General features: G+C 49.2%; 1 protein-coding gene across 1 annotated transcript; it reads right to left on the reverse strand.

The window, feature by feature from the left end:
* Window positions 1-4,048: 4,048 nt before the first annotated feature.
* KCNK18 (potassium two pore domain channel subfamily K member 18) lies at window positions 4,049-19,271 on the reverse strand. Its single transcript, XM_055247840.2, has 3 exons — window positions 19,016-19,271; window positions 15,486-15,614; window positions 4,049-7,216 (listed from the first exon to the last, which is right to left on the reverse strand). Exons 1-3 carry the CDS (start codon window positions 19,236-19,238, stop codon window positions 6,417-6,419), a joined length of 1,152 nt encoding a protein of 383 aa, XP_055103815.2. The 5' UTR covers window positions 19,239-19,271; the 3' UTR covers window positions 4,049-6,416.
* Window positions 19,272-19,759: the final 488 nt, after the last annotated feature.

Genomic DNA, 19,759 nt, shown 5'->3' on the forward strand with positions numbered 1-19,759 from the left:
GCAGCCCGGCCGCACGACCTCGCGGGAGCCGAGGGGCCGCGGGCGTGTGCGGAAGGGTTCCTCCATCAGCCGCAGCACCCCGCGAACTCCGAGTCACGATCCTATCCTGGGGCGCCTGGCCTGGACTAGCTGCCCCTCTTCTGACAGCGCCCACTCTCGCAGCCCCTATGGTCCCCGAGGATTGGGCCTTCCCGAGGAACCCCTCTTGCTCCTCGACCGCCCCCGCCGCATCTCTTTGGCTGTGTCATCTTGAACAAAATCGCTTACCGTCCCTGATCTTCAGTTTCTTCGTATTTTAAAGGCGGGGAGGGCACTAACAATACAGCATTCAGGGCTGGTGGACCACTGAACGGGACGACCCCCACAGCGGCTGGGTGAGTTGCACCAAAGGCCTTGGTGCAGGTACCGGGAGGCTGGAGATGAGATGTGCAAGCGGAGCAGGGCACTTCTGCACCCATGAGTAGGAGATGCAGCGGGTGACCGTCAAAATCCCCTCCCCTCCTGAGTCTGGGAGCTTCCGGGGCAATTTCCAGGACCCCCACTTCCCGGAGGTGGACTTTAGCCAACCTGAGACCCCGCAGGCCCTCCCATGGAGGCAGGTGATGCTGGGCAGTTGACGGTGATCCCCCAAGTGAGTCCAAGCCAGGCAAGAAGCAGCCTCCTGGGATCACCAAGAGAAACCGAGTTTGGAGAAGACGAAATACTACCTTTTATTAGGACAGGGTCAGTTCCAGTCTGGGGGAGGCCTCGCTGGCTGGAGGGCCTTTCCCGCTTCAGCATCCCTGCCCAGGACCCCAGCCCTCATGCTTCCCCCAGGCTACTGTCCTCACAAACTGTCCCCGCAGGGAGGCTGCAGGGAGCATTGGATGAGAGGCACACGCAAGACTCAGCCCAGGGCCTGGCGCAAAGTAGGTGTGCAGCAAAGGCTGGCTGCTCTCCTTGGTGTTTCTGTGCACTTAAGTCCCACCCAGGGTCCTCCCCTATGTGAGAGATGCTGCAGAGTAGAGATTCGAGGATTAAAAGGGATAAAAAGCAATAAGGATGAAAAAATGCACGATTATTTTATTTGGGCAGCTCAGAGTCTGGAGAGGAGAGGACAGGTGAGAATATTGTTATCCTGTAACAGGAAGGGGTAGCAGGGGATGGAGTGGGAGCATGGAGCACAAAAGGGTGACCGCTTTCAGGAGTTGGGGGATGCCACCTAGCGGAGGTGACATGTGAGCCGAGCCTGGAAGGGAGAAGGACACCTCAGGCTGGGAGTGCCACTAGTGCCCTGGTTCTCAATTCTGACCACATGTCGGGTAACCTGGGAGACCTTTCAAAACCCCAGTGTGCAAGTGGCACCCCAGACGAAGAATGTCGGAATCCTGGAGGGTGCTTTGGACTAAATGTCTGTGTCTCCCCAAAATTGATATGTTAAAACCCTAATCCCAATGTGATGGTATGAGGAGGTGGGGCTTTTGGGGGTGATTAGCTGTAGATGAGGTCATGAGTTTGGAACCCTCATAATAGGATTAATACCCTTATAAAAAGAGAAAGGCACAAGATCTGCCTGTGTGTCTCTGCCTGTGTGTCTCTGCCTGTGTGTCTCTGTCTTTTTCTCTGTCTCACTCTCTCTGCATGTCCCAGGAAGAGGACTCTCACCAAGAACCCAACTATTCTTGCTTTCTGACCTCAGACCTCCAGTCCTCAGAACCGTGAGAAATACATTTTAGTTGTTGAAGTCACCCAGTCTATGGTAATTTGTTATAGCAGCCTGCACTCACTAAGATGGCAGGGAGGGGAATGCCATGAAATGTCTGAAACTCCCCAAGTGTCAGTGCGCAGGCAGTGTTGAGAACCACTGAGCAAAGGCTTGAAGGAACAAATTCACATGTCTGCACAGGGGCCCAGAAGTAAACAGCTCAAGGTGGGGCAAGAAACAAGGGGCAGCGGGGCACAGTGGACCATTTCCTCAGAACCATGGAAAAATTCCGACTAGCAAATAAGCAAATAATCATGACCTTTAATTTGCATAATGTGCATCCCTGACAACCACCATCTTTGCATTTGAACAGGACTTGCTATTGCCTCAAGAAGGGAGTGGCTGAGAGGTTCAGTACCAGTTGTAATGAATTTACCTCTGTGTTTCTGAGGATGCTGCTGATTCATCTTTGGATACTCTGAGCCTGGAAAATAGCCAGCGTTCAGTGAATGCTTGTTGAACTGAAAGAACAGCCCTTCAGTGCGATCATGGGCTCCTAATTGAGTGGCCAGGGTTGATTGCATCTGGGTTCAAGGTTTTTCTGTACCTTAATTGGGCTAATGTGGTCTGACTGATGTCGAGAAACTCCACAAAAGCCTTAGTGCCTATGACTACTCCCTGAAATCCCACTATTGGTGCTTTGTGTCTTTCACTGGTTCTTGCCTATACCTTGTTAATTCCATTGCCAGAGGTAGGTCTTCAAGAGTTGGAGGGGCAGAAAGCCTGCTAGATGTAGGGAAGAGGGGAAGGATGCGGAAAGACCCCTTTGAGAGATAGCCTGGGCATTGGCCAAGACCTAAGATGAATAAAGAAGATTTAAAAGACAGATGCTTATTTTATTTTCAAATGGGAACCTCCTGGCATTTTTTCTTGGTTCTTGCAATTTGTATGCTACACCCTGTAGCAAAGTTCACCATTTACCCCAGAACTGATTGATTTTGTTAATCATAGAACACAGAGTGATTTTTGCAAGATTCTTTCAAGTCATAAAACATTTCTAGGCTGGGCGCAGTGGCTCATGCCTATAATTCCAGCACTTTGGGAGGCCGAAGCAGGAAGATCACCTGAGGTCAGGAGTTTGAGACCAGCCCGGCCAACATGGCGAAACCTCTACTAAAAACACAAAAATTAACTGGGTGTGGTGGTGCACGCCTGTAATCCCAGCTACTTGGGAGGCTGAGGCAAGGAGAATTGCTTGAACCTGGGAGGTGGAGGTTGCAGTGAGCTGAGAATGCACCATTGCACTCCAGCCTGGGTGACAGAGTGAGACTTCATCTCAAAGCAAAACAAAACAAAATTTCTAATAACCAACAAGGGAAATAGTAAAAGACTTGTGCTATTCCATGTGTGTGCCAACCAGTTCACATACTGACTTATTTACATCCTCTCCCAGGCTGGGGTCCCCAGGAGTGACCCTGAAACAAGGATATGAGTGAGTGGTTCTTTTGGAGGTGATCTCAGGAAGCCCAAGTAAAGCAGTGAAGAAATGAGACAGGGAGATGAAGGGGTCAATACAGGGTGTGCTGATGAGCAACTGGGGCTCAAGTCCACTGGGGAACTTGGGGAGACAGTATCAGTAGTGAATATGCCACAGAGTTATTCCATGGGAGGGGCAAGGGAGCTGGGCACCATATATCCACCAGCTCCCATCAGTCATTGATTGAGGGCTGCTCCCAGAAGCATTAACTCCTTGGCACTTCTAGCTACACCTGCATGTGCCCATGCTTTCAAGGCCAGAGAAAATGATCAGGCAAAGGGAGTTGGAGTGCCAAGATATATGGGTAGGGTACCTGTGGCATCTAATACACAGACCAGCCCATTCACATGCCAACCCATCCATGAATAGCCTAGAAGTGTGTCTACCTAACAAGTGCCAGCCTTCCCGTGTACTAATCTATTCATTTAGGCACCAACTCATTCCGGAGGAACTATTCATACACCAATTAGTGAGAAAAGTGATCTACACAGAATGTGGCCACTGGAAATATCTCAGGCTCCTGTGAACACAGGTGTCAATTCCACTCTGTAGCATCAGTGTATTTTAAGTGATTTTTCCCTGGTAGTATATTTTAATTCCTTGCTTTTTATTTTTAGTGTATCTATGTTAGGTTTTGTGGTTGCTTTGTGGTTACCATGAGGTTTACAAAAAACATCTTATTTGAATAGATGACAATTTTGGTCACAAAGAAAAAAAACTAAAAACCTCTACACTTTAACTCCATTCCCCTATATTTTGACTTTTTATTGTCTTAATTTACATCTTTTTATGTTGCCTATCTCTTAAATTGTTCTAGTTATTATTTTTGATATATTTGTCTTTTAGTCGTCATACTAGAGAAATGAATGGTTTACAAACCACAATTACAGCATAAGGGTATTCTGAATTTGTCTGTGTATTTACTTTTACCAGTGAGTTGTATACCTTCAGATGATGTCTTTGTTGCACATTGTTCTTTTCTTCCAGATTAAAGAACTCCCTTTAGCAATTCTGTAAGACAGTTCTGGTGATGATGAATTTGCTTATCTTTTGTCTGGGAAAATCTTTATATCTCTTTCATGTTTGAAGGATAGTTTTGCTGGGTACAGTATTCTCAGTTGACAGGTCTTTTTTACCTTCAGCACTTTGAATATGTCATCCTACCCACTCTGGGTGTGTATGCTTTCTGCTGAGAAGTCTGTTGCCAGATGAATCAGAGCTCCTTTATATATTATTTGCTTCTTTTCTCTTGCTGCTTTTAGCATCTTCTCTTTGTCCTTGACCTTTGAGAGTATGATTATTCTATGCTTTGGGGTAGTTTTATTTGGGTTAAATCTGTTTGGTGATTTTGGTGATTTTTGACTTTTCTGTACCTGGCATATTTATATTTTTCTCTAGACTTGGAAAGGTTATTGTTATTATTTCTTTGAATAAGCCTTCTGCCCCCTTGCTCTTTCTCTATTCCCTCTTGAAAGCCACTACTCCCAGATTTGCTCTTCTGAGGCTATTTTCTAGATTTTGTAGACATTCTTCATTCCTTTCTGTTTTCTTTTCTCGTCTCTGACTGTATATTTTCAAATAGCCTGTCTTTGAGTTCATTAATTATTTCTTCTCCTTGGTCTGTTCTGTTGTTGAGAATTTTGATGTGTTTTTTGGTTCAGCTAATGTACTTCTCAGTTCCAAGATTTTTGTCTGATATTTTAAAAATTATTTTTATCTCTTTGTTAAATTCCTCTGATAAGTTTCTGAATTGCTTTTCTGTGTTACCTTGGAGTTTGCTGAGTTTCCTCAAGGCTGCTATTTTGAATTTCTGATCTGAGAGCTCACAGATTGCCATCTTGCTTGGGTCAATCACTCACTGACTCCTTCCTTTGTCTATTTGAAGAAGTCATGGTTCCTGGTGTTAGCAGTTTCTTATGCATGTACACATATGTCTTCACATTGAAGGTTTAGTTATTTATTCCAGTCTTTGATGCCTGGGTTAGTTTGGTCTCTTTAGCATTTGTGTGTTTAGATGTTCTGTGCACTTTGCCTATTGGTTCCTTTAGCTCTAGATCACTGCCTCCTTTTCAGCACTAAATAGCACCTTAAGCCCAGGTTTTTCATGACTCTTACAAAAGTTCAAAGCTCTGCCTTTTCACAGATAAAGGGCACCAAAGGGGATTCTGCAGCTGTGTGGGGAGGCTGGCTAGGGGTTCATGCCCAGAGGGCCTGTGGAGAGTGCCTCTTACAATGTAATGATGCTGAACCACCTCTCTGATTCAGTGTCTTGTTTGTCTGAGATGAAGAGTAGCCCCAGAGTTTCATGCACGGGGCTGCTAGCCCCACCTCCACTGTCTATGTGACTCCAGAGGCTTTCAGGGGTCCCTCACCCTATAGTATTCATGATTCTTCCTGTGGGTCGAGGCAGGAAAACTTTCCCGTCAAGATGATGAGGAAGCTGGCTGGCTGCTTTGATCTTATTTTTCCCAGTGTAGAAATGTCCAGGGAACTTTTCTGCATGGTGACTTACAGTTTGGGGAAGGGATGTCACAGAGGAGTCCATTTTACTACCTTCTGCTCACAGTTTCTCACTTTTCTGTGGCCCCAGGGTTCGTCACAGCCTCATTTTGAGTTCTGGGATATTGGTAATTATCATCTTGGCACTAGATCATTGTTTTTGGTTTTCTATGGAGGACAGTGAAGCCAGATTGCTTCTACTTTGCCATTTTGGTGACACCCGGCATCTATGTATTTTACAGGAGCTGGGATTGGGCTGGTCTTACATGCACTCATGCAGTCATTCAAGAAAAGAGGCTGTTCACGCTAGTTCTTTTTCAGGTAACAAAGAACAGCTCAGGAAGATTTTAATTTAACTAAAAGTACAACTTCCAAGAATAAAGGTGTTTCGTTTCTCATATTTCAAGAAAAGCAGGGACATCCATAAGGTTGCTTCATCTACATGAGGTGGTGCTTTTAAAAAAGGAAGACAGATAAATTAATTGGACTTTGGGGAATGGTGATAGTTTTTTTTCCTAATGCCCTGATAAAAAGGGCATTGGTGAAATTTCTGCAGGGCCTCAAGACTGAACTCAGCTCTTATAAGGGATTTGTCTCCAAGACTGAAGGTCTCAGGTGACAGGCTGCATGACCCTGAAAGACAACACAAGAAAACCAGCTCAGCCAGTATCTGTCACCTGAGAGATAATGAAACCTTCACTTTTTATCAAGGTGGTAAAACTTCCCTTTTGCAAAGAATAGCATAACATTTTTGTATATGTCAATCAGCCTGTTTTGCACCAACTTGAAAGCAATGAACACAATTTCCATTCCAATGATGATATAAATGGAGAAGAACAGGAAGAAGTTAGGGTGTTCTAAAACAGTATCCCCAAACCCAATGGTGGTGAGCGTGACAAAGCAGAAATAGAAGGCATTCTCGAAATCCAACTGTGTCTCCCAGAAGGGAAGGATGGCAGCTGCACAGGAAATGTAGGCAAAAACAATAAGGGCAATGATGGGGAGGGGGATGTCCAACCTCTCCACCTGCTGTCCAACTTCATCCAGGTTGCTGATGATGGAGTATGAGAGTCTCCCCAACACCAGTTCGGGACACGAGTTACTCCTCTCCATGGCTTGTGGGGGCAGTTGCAGTGTGTTCTGTTTCTCTCGCGCATGAGGTCTCTCAAACAGCTCCATGCTGCAGCTTGGGCGTGAAGGACATATGCCAAGTTTGGGGCCTGGAAGCTCTTCAGCACAGATGATGATCTGAGGGACAGCTTCATCTGTGGGCTTGGGGTCCGGTTTTTTCTTGAGAGATTTGGGGCACCACTTGGAGAGGAGGGGGCGGGTAAAGAAAGGGAATTTTCGGAACTGATTATAAGATGTGGATAAGATGGTTGCCAGGATGTCGCCTGTGTCCGTGAGAACGAGGAACATCAGGGGGATACCAAAGAGAGCATAGAGCATGCACAAGTACTTGCCAAGCCTGGTGACGGGGTAGATGTAGCCATAGCCTGAAAAAGAAGATGGAGCTTAGAGTCTGCGTCTGGCCCCCCTTCCCTTTTTCCCCCCAAAAGCTTTAAAGAAACCTTCTGCCATTTCCCCTCCTTGGTATGATATTTTACACATTGTTTTTGCAAATACTCATCTCAAAGCATTCAGCCACTGGTCTGGCATTAGGCTTGCTTTGGTGGGAGGGAAAGGAGTGAAACCCAGCTTCCCTTTAGGATAAGGAGAAACTGATATCCAGGTCTTTGATTTGAAATGTCCTTGGCAGGGGACCAGCACAGGTTTGGGGTGAACAGATTCCCTTTGATTCTGTTCTGGCCATTTCTGAGCACCCCCCAAAGGAAGGGCTCAGCTGACCTGGAAGGACAGGATGTAAGTACAAGTGAGAGAGGATGGGTGGCTTTGCAATCATATCCAACACCACCTTTATCCTCTGTGAAGGTGCTGGCTTTTAAGAAGCCACCCTTGGCCGGGCTTGGTGGTTCATGCCTGTAATCCCAGCACTTTGGGAGGCCAAGATGGGCGGGTCACCTGAGGTCAGGAATTCAAGACCAGCCTGGCCAATATGGTGAAACCCTATCTCTACTAAAAATACAAAAATTAGCCGGGCATGGTGGCGGGTGCCTGTAGTCCCAGCTTCTCAGGAGGTTGAGGCAGGAGAATCACTTGAAGCCGGGAGGTGGAGGTTGCAGTGAGCCAAGATTGTGCCATTGCACTCCAGCCTTGGGGACAAGAGCGAGACTCCGTCTCAAAAAAAAAAGCCACCCTTGTCCTCCATAAGAGGACTGAGCTATTTGTTTCTAAGAGGCACTTATTGTGTTCCCCTGGTGTGCTCAGCAGTGCGCATAGGGTTAGGAAAAACAGAAAGATGGAAGACGAGTAAAATACAATTGCCCTCAGAGCCATTTGTGGCTTAGCAGATTAGACAAACATGTTCCTAAATGACAGTGAAGCCATTAGCCTCCCAGCATCTAGGTTCTGACTGACCTTGCTTTGAATCCCAGCTCCGCTATTTATGATAATATTACTTGACTGCTCACATTTTCAGGTTTTTTTATCTGTAAGATGGGGATGACAATGCCTACTTTGCATATTGACTAGCCGGGAGGATTACATGAGGCCCGTGCTTGACACACAGTGCGCAATTAATAACTGGTGGTGTCCTCACCCTCAAGATCTTAGCTGCCTAGTGAGCACTTCCTGTGGGCTGGGTGTCAGTCAGTCTTCATAGGGAGGTATTGTTATCACCATCCACACGTGGGGAAACTGAAGCACAGAGAAACAAAGTAGCTTGGCCGTGAGCATACATGTGATACATAGTGGAGTTGGGGTCAAATCCACAGGACTCTCAGGTCCCCAACCAGTGCTGTCACCCTCAGGCGAATCCAGGGGGCAGGACCATTCAATCAGAGAGAACCCGGCAGCCAAGCAAAGGAAGGGATGGGCTGAGGTCTCCATCCCGGTCGGGAGCCCCTATCCTCCCCTCCCACCTACAGAGGGGCAGGAGCAGACAGACCTCAAACCCCACAGTGCAGGTGGCTAGATCTTCTGGAGTGGGCAAGCATCAATTACTTCAAGCAGAGGAAAAAGCTTTTGTATTTAATGCCTGTGTTTAATTTTTGATGTCATAAAAGATGATTAATACAGAAAAACCCAGCCCAATTATGTAAATTAATCTGAAGGTAACTCCTCAGCTGGCTAAGCCTCAACTTCCTCCAGAAGTGCAGCTCCCTGTGGCAAACTTTGGCCTCAGGCTCTGCCCTCCAAGAGCAGGTGGGCATTCAGGTTGCCCACCCCCACCAGGGTCCCAAGTGTAGGAGAGGGAGCTGTGGCTCTCAAAGAGTCTCATCAGTTTGCATCCATCCCAGAGCACTCCATGCCACTCTGGCTGGTTCCACTAGGTACCGTTTGATGGCAGTGTCAGTTAACTCTGTATGGGCATTCATTCATGCATGCATGCATGCATTCAGCATTTATTGAGTGCTTACTGCATGCACTGGGGGCATAGTGCTGAGCAAAGTAGATATGGGATATGATCTCTCTGAGCCTCTGGTTTGGTAGGAGAGGCAGACACTAATTTTAAAAACCACACTAGTGAGTATGTAATTACAAATGGAGGTCAATAACAGGAAATGAAAGAGCAGACCGTTCCATGAATGATTAGAACAAAGGCACCTATCCTAGGCCGTGCGCAATGGCTCACGCCTGTAATCCCAGCACTTTGGGGGGCCAAGGCGGACAGATCATATGAGGTCAGGAGTTCAAGACCAGCCTGGCCAATGTGGTGAAACCCTGTCTCTACTAAAAATATAAAAATTGGCCAGGTGTGATGGTGCGTACCTGTAATCCCAGCTACTTGGGAGGCTGAGGCACAAGAATCATTTGAACCCAGGAGGCGGAGGTTGCAGTGAGCTGAGATCGTGCTACTGCACTCCAGCCTGGGCAACAGAGCAAGACTCCATCTCAACAAAAACAAAGGCACCCATCCTGGATTTGGGCCCAGGAAAGATTTTTCCTGTGAGGGGATTTTTGAGCTGATGTTGGGAGGGGCCCAAGAACTAGCCAGGTGAAGAGAGAGGAAGCAGCCTGTGGAAAGACCCTATGGCGGGTTCAACAAAGGGCTATCCATACAGTGACAGTGGGGCAACTCGTGTACTGCACATATACCAAGGGGGTGACTGGGAGCTGAAACCTAGCCTCAGTGCACTTACCAAGCTCGGAGCTCAGGGCTCGGGGCACTGGGCTGTGTCTGCCTAGTGAGGGATATGTTTTTCTAATTTTTCACTAAGGTGTCACCCTAAGTGTAGCTGTCACCCAGCTTTAAGGAACCAAGAGAAGGCCAGTGTGGCCAGTGTGCAGGGAGGTAGGGGAGGGGAGCAAGGTGGGGGAGCGGAGCAAGGTGAGGCCGGGAGGTGGGCAGCATCAAAGGGCTTCCATGGCAGATGGGGGAGTGCCTTGATCAGTACGGAAGGCTGAAAAATGACAGCCCCCAAAGATAGCCAAGTCCTAACTCCTGGAATCTGTCAATGCTACCTTATTTGGAAAGTGGGTCTTTGTGGATGTGATTAAGGATCTCGAGATGAGGAAGTTATCCTGGATTGTGTGTGTGGCCCTAGGTACCATTATAAGTGTCCTGATACGGGAGAGGCTGAGCAAGATATTTTACACACAGAGGAGGCAATATGACCTCAGAGGCAGAGACCAGAGTGATGTGGCCACGAGCCAGGGCATGCTGGCAGCCACCAGAAGCTGCCAAGGAAGAGGCAAGGAAGGGTCCTCTCCTAGAGCCTCAGAGGGATCATGGCTCTGCCAACACCTTGATTTTTGAAATCAGTAAAACAGATTTCAAACTTCTGGCCTCCAGATCGTGACAGAATAAATTTCTATTGCTTCAAGCCACTGAGTTTGTGGGAATTTATTACAGCAGCCACAGGAAACTAATAAAATCAGGTTTGCATATATTTTTTTTAAGATGGGACCTCGCTCTGTTGCCCAGGCTGGAGTGAAGAGGCGTGCACGACCTTGGCTTACTGCAACCTCCACCTCCTGGGTTCAAGCGATTCTCCTGCCTCAGCCTCCTGAGTAGCTGGGACTACAGGCACCCACCACCATGCCTGGCTAAATTTTCGTATGTTTAGTAGAGACAAGGTTTCACCATGTTGGCCAGGCTGGTCTCAAACTCCTGACCTCAAGTGATCTGCCCACCTCAGCCCCCCAAAAGTGCTGGGCTTACAGGAGTGAGCCACCACTGCTGATTTGGTTTGCATCTTGAAAAAATCATCCTGACTGCATCACAGACAGTAAATTGGAGGGCTTCAGATGGACACAGGACAATGAGTGGGGACGCTATGGTTCCTGCCCAGGTGAGAGATGAAGGGGGCTTTGGTTAAGGTGGGAGCTGAGAGAAGAGACCTGTAGAGACTAGCTAGACAATTTTGGCAGAAATCTCAGCAGGACAGGAGGATGGTTTGGATTGGAGTGTCTGAAAGGACCTGGGATTTGAGCACAGAGCAGGCAGTGTGAATCCACCGGAATCCACTGCTGTCCCTGGTGAAGGTGGGTTTACAGGATTATAAACAAAGCCTTTTGGGCTGCCTCTGGGTGAGATACTTTTGCAATCCAAAATATGCAATATGTCACATTCCTGAAAATGTTTCAAGGAGGCAGGTCTCAGAGAGCACACAACCCCCACAAAGGGAATGTATTAACCATTCTAATTACTGAATGCCGAAATGCCTAATGGAGCTCATTATTTCTTAGAATGCATTCATATATTTTGATACAATCAGTTCACTGCACTTAGCCTATGAGTTCTTAATAGTCCATGCACTTTCCTTTCTAATCCAAGAGGGCTGACCCAGTTGGGAATGACTGGGGATTGACCGACCTCACAGCTGTCAGGTATCCTGTTCTTAGCATTAAGGCCAGGTGCATTTCAGATGACCCAGAGATGCAGGGCAGGAAGCAGTATTACCAGAGAGACTTTCAAACACCATTATTGATTATGGACAGTGCGGAACATTCCCCACCATCCTCTTCCAGTTGTAATTACTGGGCGGCATGATGTCCTAATTGACTCGTACAATGGGCAGTAGCATTGCCTTCTTGGAATTTAAGCCAAGCTAATGCATTTCCATTAGATCAGTGACTCACAGCCTGGACTCCCACTAGAATCACCTGGAGGGCCCTGGAAAATACTGATGCCCGGGCCTGGTCCCTAGGGATTCTGTTTGTTCTAGGGCAGGGTCTGCACATGGGAGCTTGCAAAAGCTCTGCAGGTGACTCTGACATGCAGCCACGCTTCTCAAACATTAGCACACATCAGAATCACACGGAGAACTTTCTAAGCTACAGATTGCTGGGTCCCACAGCCATGGTTTCTGGCTCAGTGGGTCTAGAATAGCTCCTGAGAACGAATTTGCATTTCTAACAAGTTCCCCATTGATGTCGCTATTACTCAGGGACCACATTTTGACAACCATTGCAATATATCAGTTTTCAACAGGGGGCAATTTTGCCCCCCAAGGGAAATTTGGCAATGCCTGGAGACTTTTGTGGCTGCCATAATAGGTGGGGACAGTGGGGAAAGTGCTATTGCATCTGGTGGGTGGAGGCCAGAGATGCTGCTCAACATCCTACATTGCACAGGAGCCTCCTCTGCAGAGAATTATCCTGTGCAAGAGGCTGATAGTGCTGAGGTTGAGAAATCCCGCTTCAGATGCATCTGAGGTTTTTTTCATTTTTTTTTTTTTTTTTTTTTTTTGAGACTCTGCCATCCAGGCCAACTCTTGTCACCTAGGCTGGAGTGCAGTGGCGCAATCATGGCTCACTGCAGCCTCAACCTCCAGGGCTCAAGTGATGCTGCCACCTCAGCCTCCTGAGTAGCAGGGACTACAGGTGCATGGCACCATGCCCAGCTGATTTTTTTATTTTTTGTAGAGATGAGGTCTCTTTGTATTTCCCAGACTGATCTCCAACTCTCACCTGATCCTCCCAAAGTGCTGGGATTACAGGCATAAGCCAGGGTGCCTGGACCAACCTAAATTCTTGAGGAGGCTAGACACGGTGGATCATGCCTATAATCCCAGCACTTTGGGAGGCCGAGGCAGGTAGATCACCTGAGGTCAGGAGTTCAAGACCAGCCTGGCCAACATGGTGAAACCCTGTTTCTAGAAAAATACAAAAATTAGGCATGGCCGGGTGCTGTGGATCACGCCTGTAATCCCAGCACTTTGGAAGGCTGAGGCTGATGGATCTCCTGAGGTCAGGAGTTCAAGACCACACTGACCAATATGATGAAACCCCATCTCTACTAAAAATACAAAAATTAGCCATGCATGGCATGTGCCTGTAATCCCAGCTACTCGGGAGACCGAGACAGGAAAATTGCTTGAACCTGGGAGGCGGAGGTTGAAGTGAGCTGAGATGGCACCATTGCACTCCAGCCTGGGCAACAGAGCAAGACTCTCTCAAAAAGTTTGAGGAAAACAAAAAGACAAAGTAAACTTCATAACTTCTAGCCCCTTTGCACAGCTCCGTGTCTTTCTTGGAGTTGCTGCTCTCCTGGACCTGTTGTTTCCTCAAAGCATCCCCTGAGGTGTGGGTTCCCCTGGAAAGTCCAGCTTTGAGGTTTGACCTCAGCCCTGCCTGTGACTCCCTCACAGTGATTCCCTCTTAGAGCCTGTGGAATGGGATAGTCACAGCACCTACCTTGCGGGGTTGTGGTGAGAATTGCACAAGAAAAGGCTCCGAAAGCACCTGGACCCCACGCCCGGCATGTGCTAAGTGGTACAGCTGCTGTCCTTATTCTGTCCCTCACCCACCCCTGCCTGCATCAGCATTCAGGTGAACAAGGCCCAGCGCGGTGGCTCACGCCTCTAATCCCAGCATTTTGGGAGGCCGAGGTGGGCAGATCACCTGAGGTCAAGGGTTCAAGACCATCCTGGCCAACATAGTGAAACCCTGTCTCTAGTAAAAATACTAAAATTAGCCAAGCGTGGTGGTGCATGCCTGTAATCCCAGCTACTTGGAGGCTGAGACACAAGAATCACTTGAACCAGGGAAGCAGAGGTTGCAGTGAGCCAAGATTGTGCCACTGCATTCCAGCCTGGGTGACAGAGCAAGACTCAATCTCAAAAAAAAAAAAAAAAAAAAAAACAGGCAAATGGTAGAAACCACGTGGGGGCTGTGAGAGCCCTCCTGGGGCTGTGGCTATTTCTGAAGCTGGGTGCAGCAGACACTGGTTGCCCACCCAGCAGCCATTCCCTCCTTTCTTCCCTGCAGAACCACTGCTCCTCCAGCTGATTTAGGAGCAGATCCAATTGGTCTTAGTCATCCCGGTGCTCCAATCCCCTTACCTGGGACCAGCTTAGAGGTGGCTGGGAGGCCAGTGGGTGGCTCCTGGGAAGACATCGTCATGGCTGATGAACCATGCAGAGAGCCAGCAGCCCTTTCTGTATAAGACACAGTTATGCTTGGATGGGATGTGGACCTTGGTGGCCTCTTGTGGCCCAGTGGGCAGAAGGATGGAGAAAACCTGGTGCCCAATGCCATGACTGCGAATGGGCACTGGGCATGACCTGCATATCAGCCTAGAGCTGTCCTCACACTGGACTTCTTACTTGGAAGGTGACATTCTCCTTGCGGTTTAAGCCAGGCGAGTTGGGTTTTCTGTTAGTCACTGCTGAAGGCATCCTAGCTGCCACTTACATACATAGTCATCAGCTGACCCTGAGAGGCAGGTCTAGAAGTGCTTATGGGTCCCAGTACAAGACTCAGAGGGGCGATGTCCCTTGCTGGAGATTACACAGCTCCGACCCAGGCTGGCCACTGTGCTCTATCCTGACCTTCAGCATGAGGGGCCCCAGCCTCTCCCTGCAACCCCTGTGGGCCAGGCCCTCCTAGGGATGGGCACTTGCTCTCTCGAGGGAGGAGAGGGCCCGCAGTCCCTTTGTCAGCCAAGAGGGGCAGGGGCTGAGTGATGGGCCATGCTCCTGGTGAGGGCTCTGACCCAAGAGCTCCAGCCCTGTGGCTGAAGGCAGCTCCATCACCTCCTGTGACCCCTGCCCAGGCAGGGGAGGCTCCTGCCTGGCCTGGTTTGGCCACTCCGACCTGGCCCCACTGCTGCCCCACCAGAACGGAAGCTGGGGATGGGCCAGCCAGCTCAGAGTGAGCCCTTAATCACCAGAGGGACCTTCGTTACTGCTGACCCAGTGGCATCACGCCCGCAGCCCAGGAGGCCTAACTCTCCTGCAGCATCCCCCACCACTCTCCTGACCATTCTCTGCCCTCCAGCCACAATGGTCATGTCCTCAAAGGGGCCAGTAAACCAACGTTTTGCCCATAAGCGTGGGGAAGCATCTCCCTCCCAGTTTCTATGTGTCAGGTGCATAGAAAGTTATGCATAGAGAGAGGCGGCAGGGTGCTGGGTCTAGACCCAAGTGGCTGGGTTCAAACGCACATGAACTGTGTGACTTTTTGAAACGATGGACCTGCTGGAGTGTGGGAACAATAACAGCACCCACCTCGTGGTGAGGATTAGATGAGCTAATCAGCGTAAAGGTCTTAGAACAGGGCCTGGTGCATCTTCAGTGCAAAAGTGTCGGCCAGCGCAGCTGCTGCTATTTGTAGGTGTGCAATAGAGATTTGAGGGAGGGAGAGAAGAAGAGGGGGAGAGGAGGGCCATCTCCACACCCCCAATTCCAGTGTCCTTTGCCACCCACAAACCCACCCTTCACAGGGCCACCGTGAGGGGGACTGTGGCTTCGCACTTACCCACAGTGCTGAACACTGTGCAGCAGAAAAACAGTGAGCTCACGAAGGACCAGTTTGCGGTCCTGTTAAACCACTGAGGCTTCACCTTCTGCAGATGCCCCTGGAGATCCTGTTTCCTATCTTCCACCACTGGAGAAAGACAAGACCAAGAGTTTGAGGGAAAGGTTCTGCTGATAAAGACAGGCCCCGCCCCGGTGAGAGGGATAGTCTTCCCCAAGGACCAGCAGCCCCTTCACCTTGTGGTCAATATCAACACCAAAGCTTGGTGATGGGAGTCCTCCTTTAAAATATTTCTGCAGCCTGGGTCCCGCCTTCAGTCCCCATGGAGATAAGGAGGCCACTTAGTCCTGTGAGAAGAGCACCTAACAGGCCCGTGGGGGTCCCACCAGAGCTTAGCCCTGGCATTGCTGTATAGTCTTTGCCTTTTAATTTTCTGAACCTCCATTTCTTTCATCTTTTTTTTTGAGACAAGAGTCTTGCTCTGTTGCCAGGCTGGAGTGCAGTGGTGTGATCTCGGCTCGCTGCAACCTCCGCCTCCCTGGTTCAAGCAATTCTCTTGCCTCAGCCTCCCACGTAGCTAAGACTATGGGGGCGCACCACCACGCCCATGCCCAGCTAATTTTTGTATTTTTAGTCAAGACGGGGTTTCTTTCACCATGTTGGCCAGGATGGTCTCAATCTCTTGACCTTGTGATCCACCTGCCTCGGCCTCCCAAAGTGCTGGGATTAAAGGTGTAAGCCACTGCGCCCCACCTCTTTCATCTTTCAAAGGAAGATAACTTCTGCTCTGCCTCTCACACAGGGTTCTCAAGTACTAAAAGCAAAAGGCTTTTAGGAAAAGCAAGCTGTTACACAGATGCAAATCATACCCACTCCTGGAGGTCATTACGCTTGATGGAGTTTGCCGGGTGTGATGGCTCACGCCTGTAATTCCAACACTTTGGAGGGCTAAGGTGGGCAGATCATTTGAGGTCAGGAGTTCAAGACCAGCCTGGCCAACATGGTGAGACCCTGTCTCTACTAAAAATACAAAAATTAGCCAGGTGTGGTAGCACATGCCTGTGGTCCCAGCTACTCAGGAGGCTGAAGCAGGAGAATTGCTTGAACCTGGGGAGTGGAGGTTGCAGTGAGCCAAGATCACGCCACTGCATCCCAGCCTGAGTGACACAGTGTGTCTCCATTTAGAAAAATAAAAATAAAAACTCGATGGAGTTTGATCACCATACCATCATACTGTGATCTTTGGGCACCAGCTACCTGTGAGTGTCTCCTACAGGGCTGGGAAAACTTGACTTCCTACACATTGGTTCCAAAGCTAACAGAGCAGGGTTGGGAACCCTGGTTTCCCAGAGAGGTTCCTGAATGGCTCGATTGGCCTGGGCAACCAGTGGGCTTTGGGACCCCAGAGGCCACCTGCTAGACTGGTTCGGCTTGAAGAGAATGGCACTGAACCTGGCATGCAGCAGGAAGTCTCTGCTTATAATTGGCACCAGCCTGGGAGTCTACACACATCAATTCCAGACCCAGCTCTAACCCTGGTAAGTTCTGTAACTGTGGACAAGAGGCTGCTTTCTGAGCCTCAGTTTCCCCATCAGAGAGACAGCCTGAGATGGTGGTGAAAGGTTCAGGCTCTGGAATCCAGATACATGGGTTTAAGTAGCTGGCTCCATTTTTCTAGTTTGTGAACTTGGACAAATTGCTTAACCTCCTAAGGCCTCAATTTCCTAATCTGTAAAAGAGGGACAACTTTTTGTTGTCTTCTTGTGAGGCTTCTTGTGAGGATTAGGTGAGATAATGTGTGAAGTGTTTGCCACAGGGTCTACACGCAACTAACCCTTAGGAACATTTTAATCTCCAATGAAAATCGGTACAAAATGGAGTGGGACCAGCTCTGTGTTCCGATACCCTGCTGTGCATTGGAATCACCTGATAAACTTTATTTTTACTTACTTATTTTTGAGACATATCTGGCTCTGTCATCCAGGCTGGAGTGCAATGGCACAATCACGGCTCACTGTAGCCTCAAACTCGTAGGCTCAAGCGATCCTCCTGCCTCATCCTCCCAAGTAGCTGGGACTACAAGTGCATGCCACCTCATCTGGCTAAATTTTTAAATTTTTTATAGAGACAGGGTCTCACCTGGTTGCCCAGGCCTAGTCTCGAACTCCTGGCATCAAATGATTCTTCCACCTTGGCCTCCCAAAATGCTAGGATTATGGGCATGAGCCACCATGCTTGGCCTTATCCTTGAAACTTTAAGATTCCCAGCCCAGCCCTGGAGATTAAGTGGGTTTGGAGAAGAGCTTGCGGATGTGTACTCTAGGTAGTCTCCCTGGTTGATTCTGATGTGTTGCTGGCTTAGAGAGCCTTGAACTTGCTGGTAGTCTAGGCCCTGTGATGGCACAGTGTCCCTTTGGCGGCAATCTCCCAGGTCCACTGGGCAGGCTGGCGTCTATCTGGTAAGGATGCAGGGAGTGGGACCCTCCACAGACAGGAGACTCTGCCTCCCTGGACCAGCCTCTTGTCTCTGGGAGCTGCACCTGTTTCCCAAAGCAGGGTCTGGGCTGTGGAAGGAACCCCCACACCAGAGTGGGAGGGGAGGGGCTCCCTGCACCCCATTCTTCTCCTGACTTTTAGTGTCTGGTTTTCCTTTGTCTTTCATTTATCTACTCTCCCTTGTTTTATCTTGCTCTGTTGAATGTAATAACAAGCTTCCTTCGCGGAACACAGCAGAGTAGAAACAAGTGACTAAATACGAAGAAAATGCAATGACGACACTATAAAGTGACTTCTGTCTTCCAAGAGCCAGAATGTTCCTTGTCTCCTCTGCTTCTCACAGGGTCCCTGTGACCACCAAGTCTGAGATTGGGGTTCCCCTTCTCTCCCGCAGACTGAGACCCAGAGAGAACAAAGCTTTGCCTCCACGGATCGCAGAGCAAGCTGGGAGAGCAGCCAGGACAAGAGCCAGGACCCCCACCCCTCCCCCAGGTCTTCTCACAGCACCTCCCCACTCCGCTGAGCCAGACAGCAGAAAAGGAGTTTGAAACAGGAAGTGGGGGCGTGGGTGGCAGGTGCTCCTGCTGGAATTTAAATCCAATTTGGGTTGTTCCCTAAATTCTCATCCCTGCAAACTGAATTCTGGGTCAGGCAGACATAGTTCTGAGAAGCAAACTCCCCCCCAACCCCAGCCCCAGATTTGCTCACCCATGTACCCCACCCCACCCAATAATCCCGGTAATCCATCCTCCCCTGAGGCCAGTGGTCTGGATGGGGCTGGGAGCTGAGGCACAGGAAAGGGAGCTGGTCTTTCCTTCATTCTTCACAGCAACCCTGAGAGGCAGTTAGTCTCCCCACTTTTCAGAGAAGAAAACAGAGGTTCAGAAAGAAGTTACTCGCCTAAAGTGCCCAGGCATGAGGAGGATCCAGGCAGGCAGCTCCCAGACCCAGCCTCCTAGAAGGCAGCCCTCTGCTCTCAGAGGACTGCTGCCACCACGGAGAAAAGGCCCACCCTGGCCAGGTGAGGCACCTACCTGTTTCACTGCAGTTCAAGATTCTGCAGAGCTCCTCCAAGAACTTCTCAAACTCTCCATCATCTGCTGCCACCAGGACCTGGCCATCCTCAATGGCAGAGAAGAGCACAGCACCCACCAGGGCATAGGTCACCAGAAAGCAGAGGAAGCAGAGGCCGGGGAAGAGCTTTCCCAGGGCCTCTGGGCAGCATCTCCTGGCCTTGGGGTTCCCGGAGGCCTCCATCCTCCCTGGAGCTTACAGGACAAGAGGAGCAGTTGGAAGAGGCAGGAGCATCTGAGCCCCGCCAGGAAGATGGGGTAGGAGTGCCCAGAGAACAGCCAGGCTCCAGCGCTAAGTGGATGGTGCGTGTGCTTCCCCAAGGACTCAGGAAGCAGCCGGCAACTCATCATGTTCAGTTCCTCCGAACTACTCAGATGGCGCCCTCCCTAGCACCCCAGATTGCTATTGATCTGCTGGGCAGGCCCTGGAACTGCCTGGAAGGGGCTTCAGGACGATAGTGTGGTGGTTGTTTTGTGCTACGTTTAATCTTTTCTATCCCCAAACTGCAGTTTTGAATTGCAGATCCCAAACCTGATCTTTGGCATTTAGTCAAGTGATTCTTTCCTGAGAGCTGTCTGTGACACAACTTGGCTTAGGGTACCTGGTCTTCTGGACAGGTGATAATAGTAGTAACTAATAAAAGTAATACTAACCGTAGTAACTAATGCGGCCAGAGCTCAATGGTTTCCAAAGAACCTTTATCC

Source organism: Symphalangus syndactylus, chromosome 2 (genome assembly GCF_028878055.3).
Source record: "Symphalangus syndactylus isolate Jambi chromosome 2, NHGRI_mSymSyn1-v2.1_pri, whole genome shotgun sequence".
NCBI lineage: Eukaryota > Metazoa > Chordata > Mammalia > Primates > Hylobatidae > Symphalangus > Symphalangus syndactylus.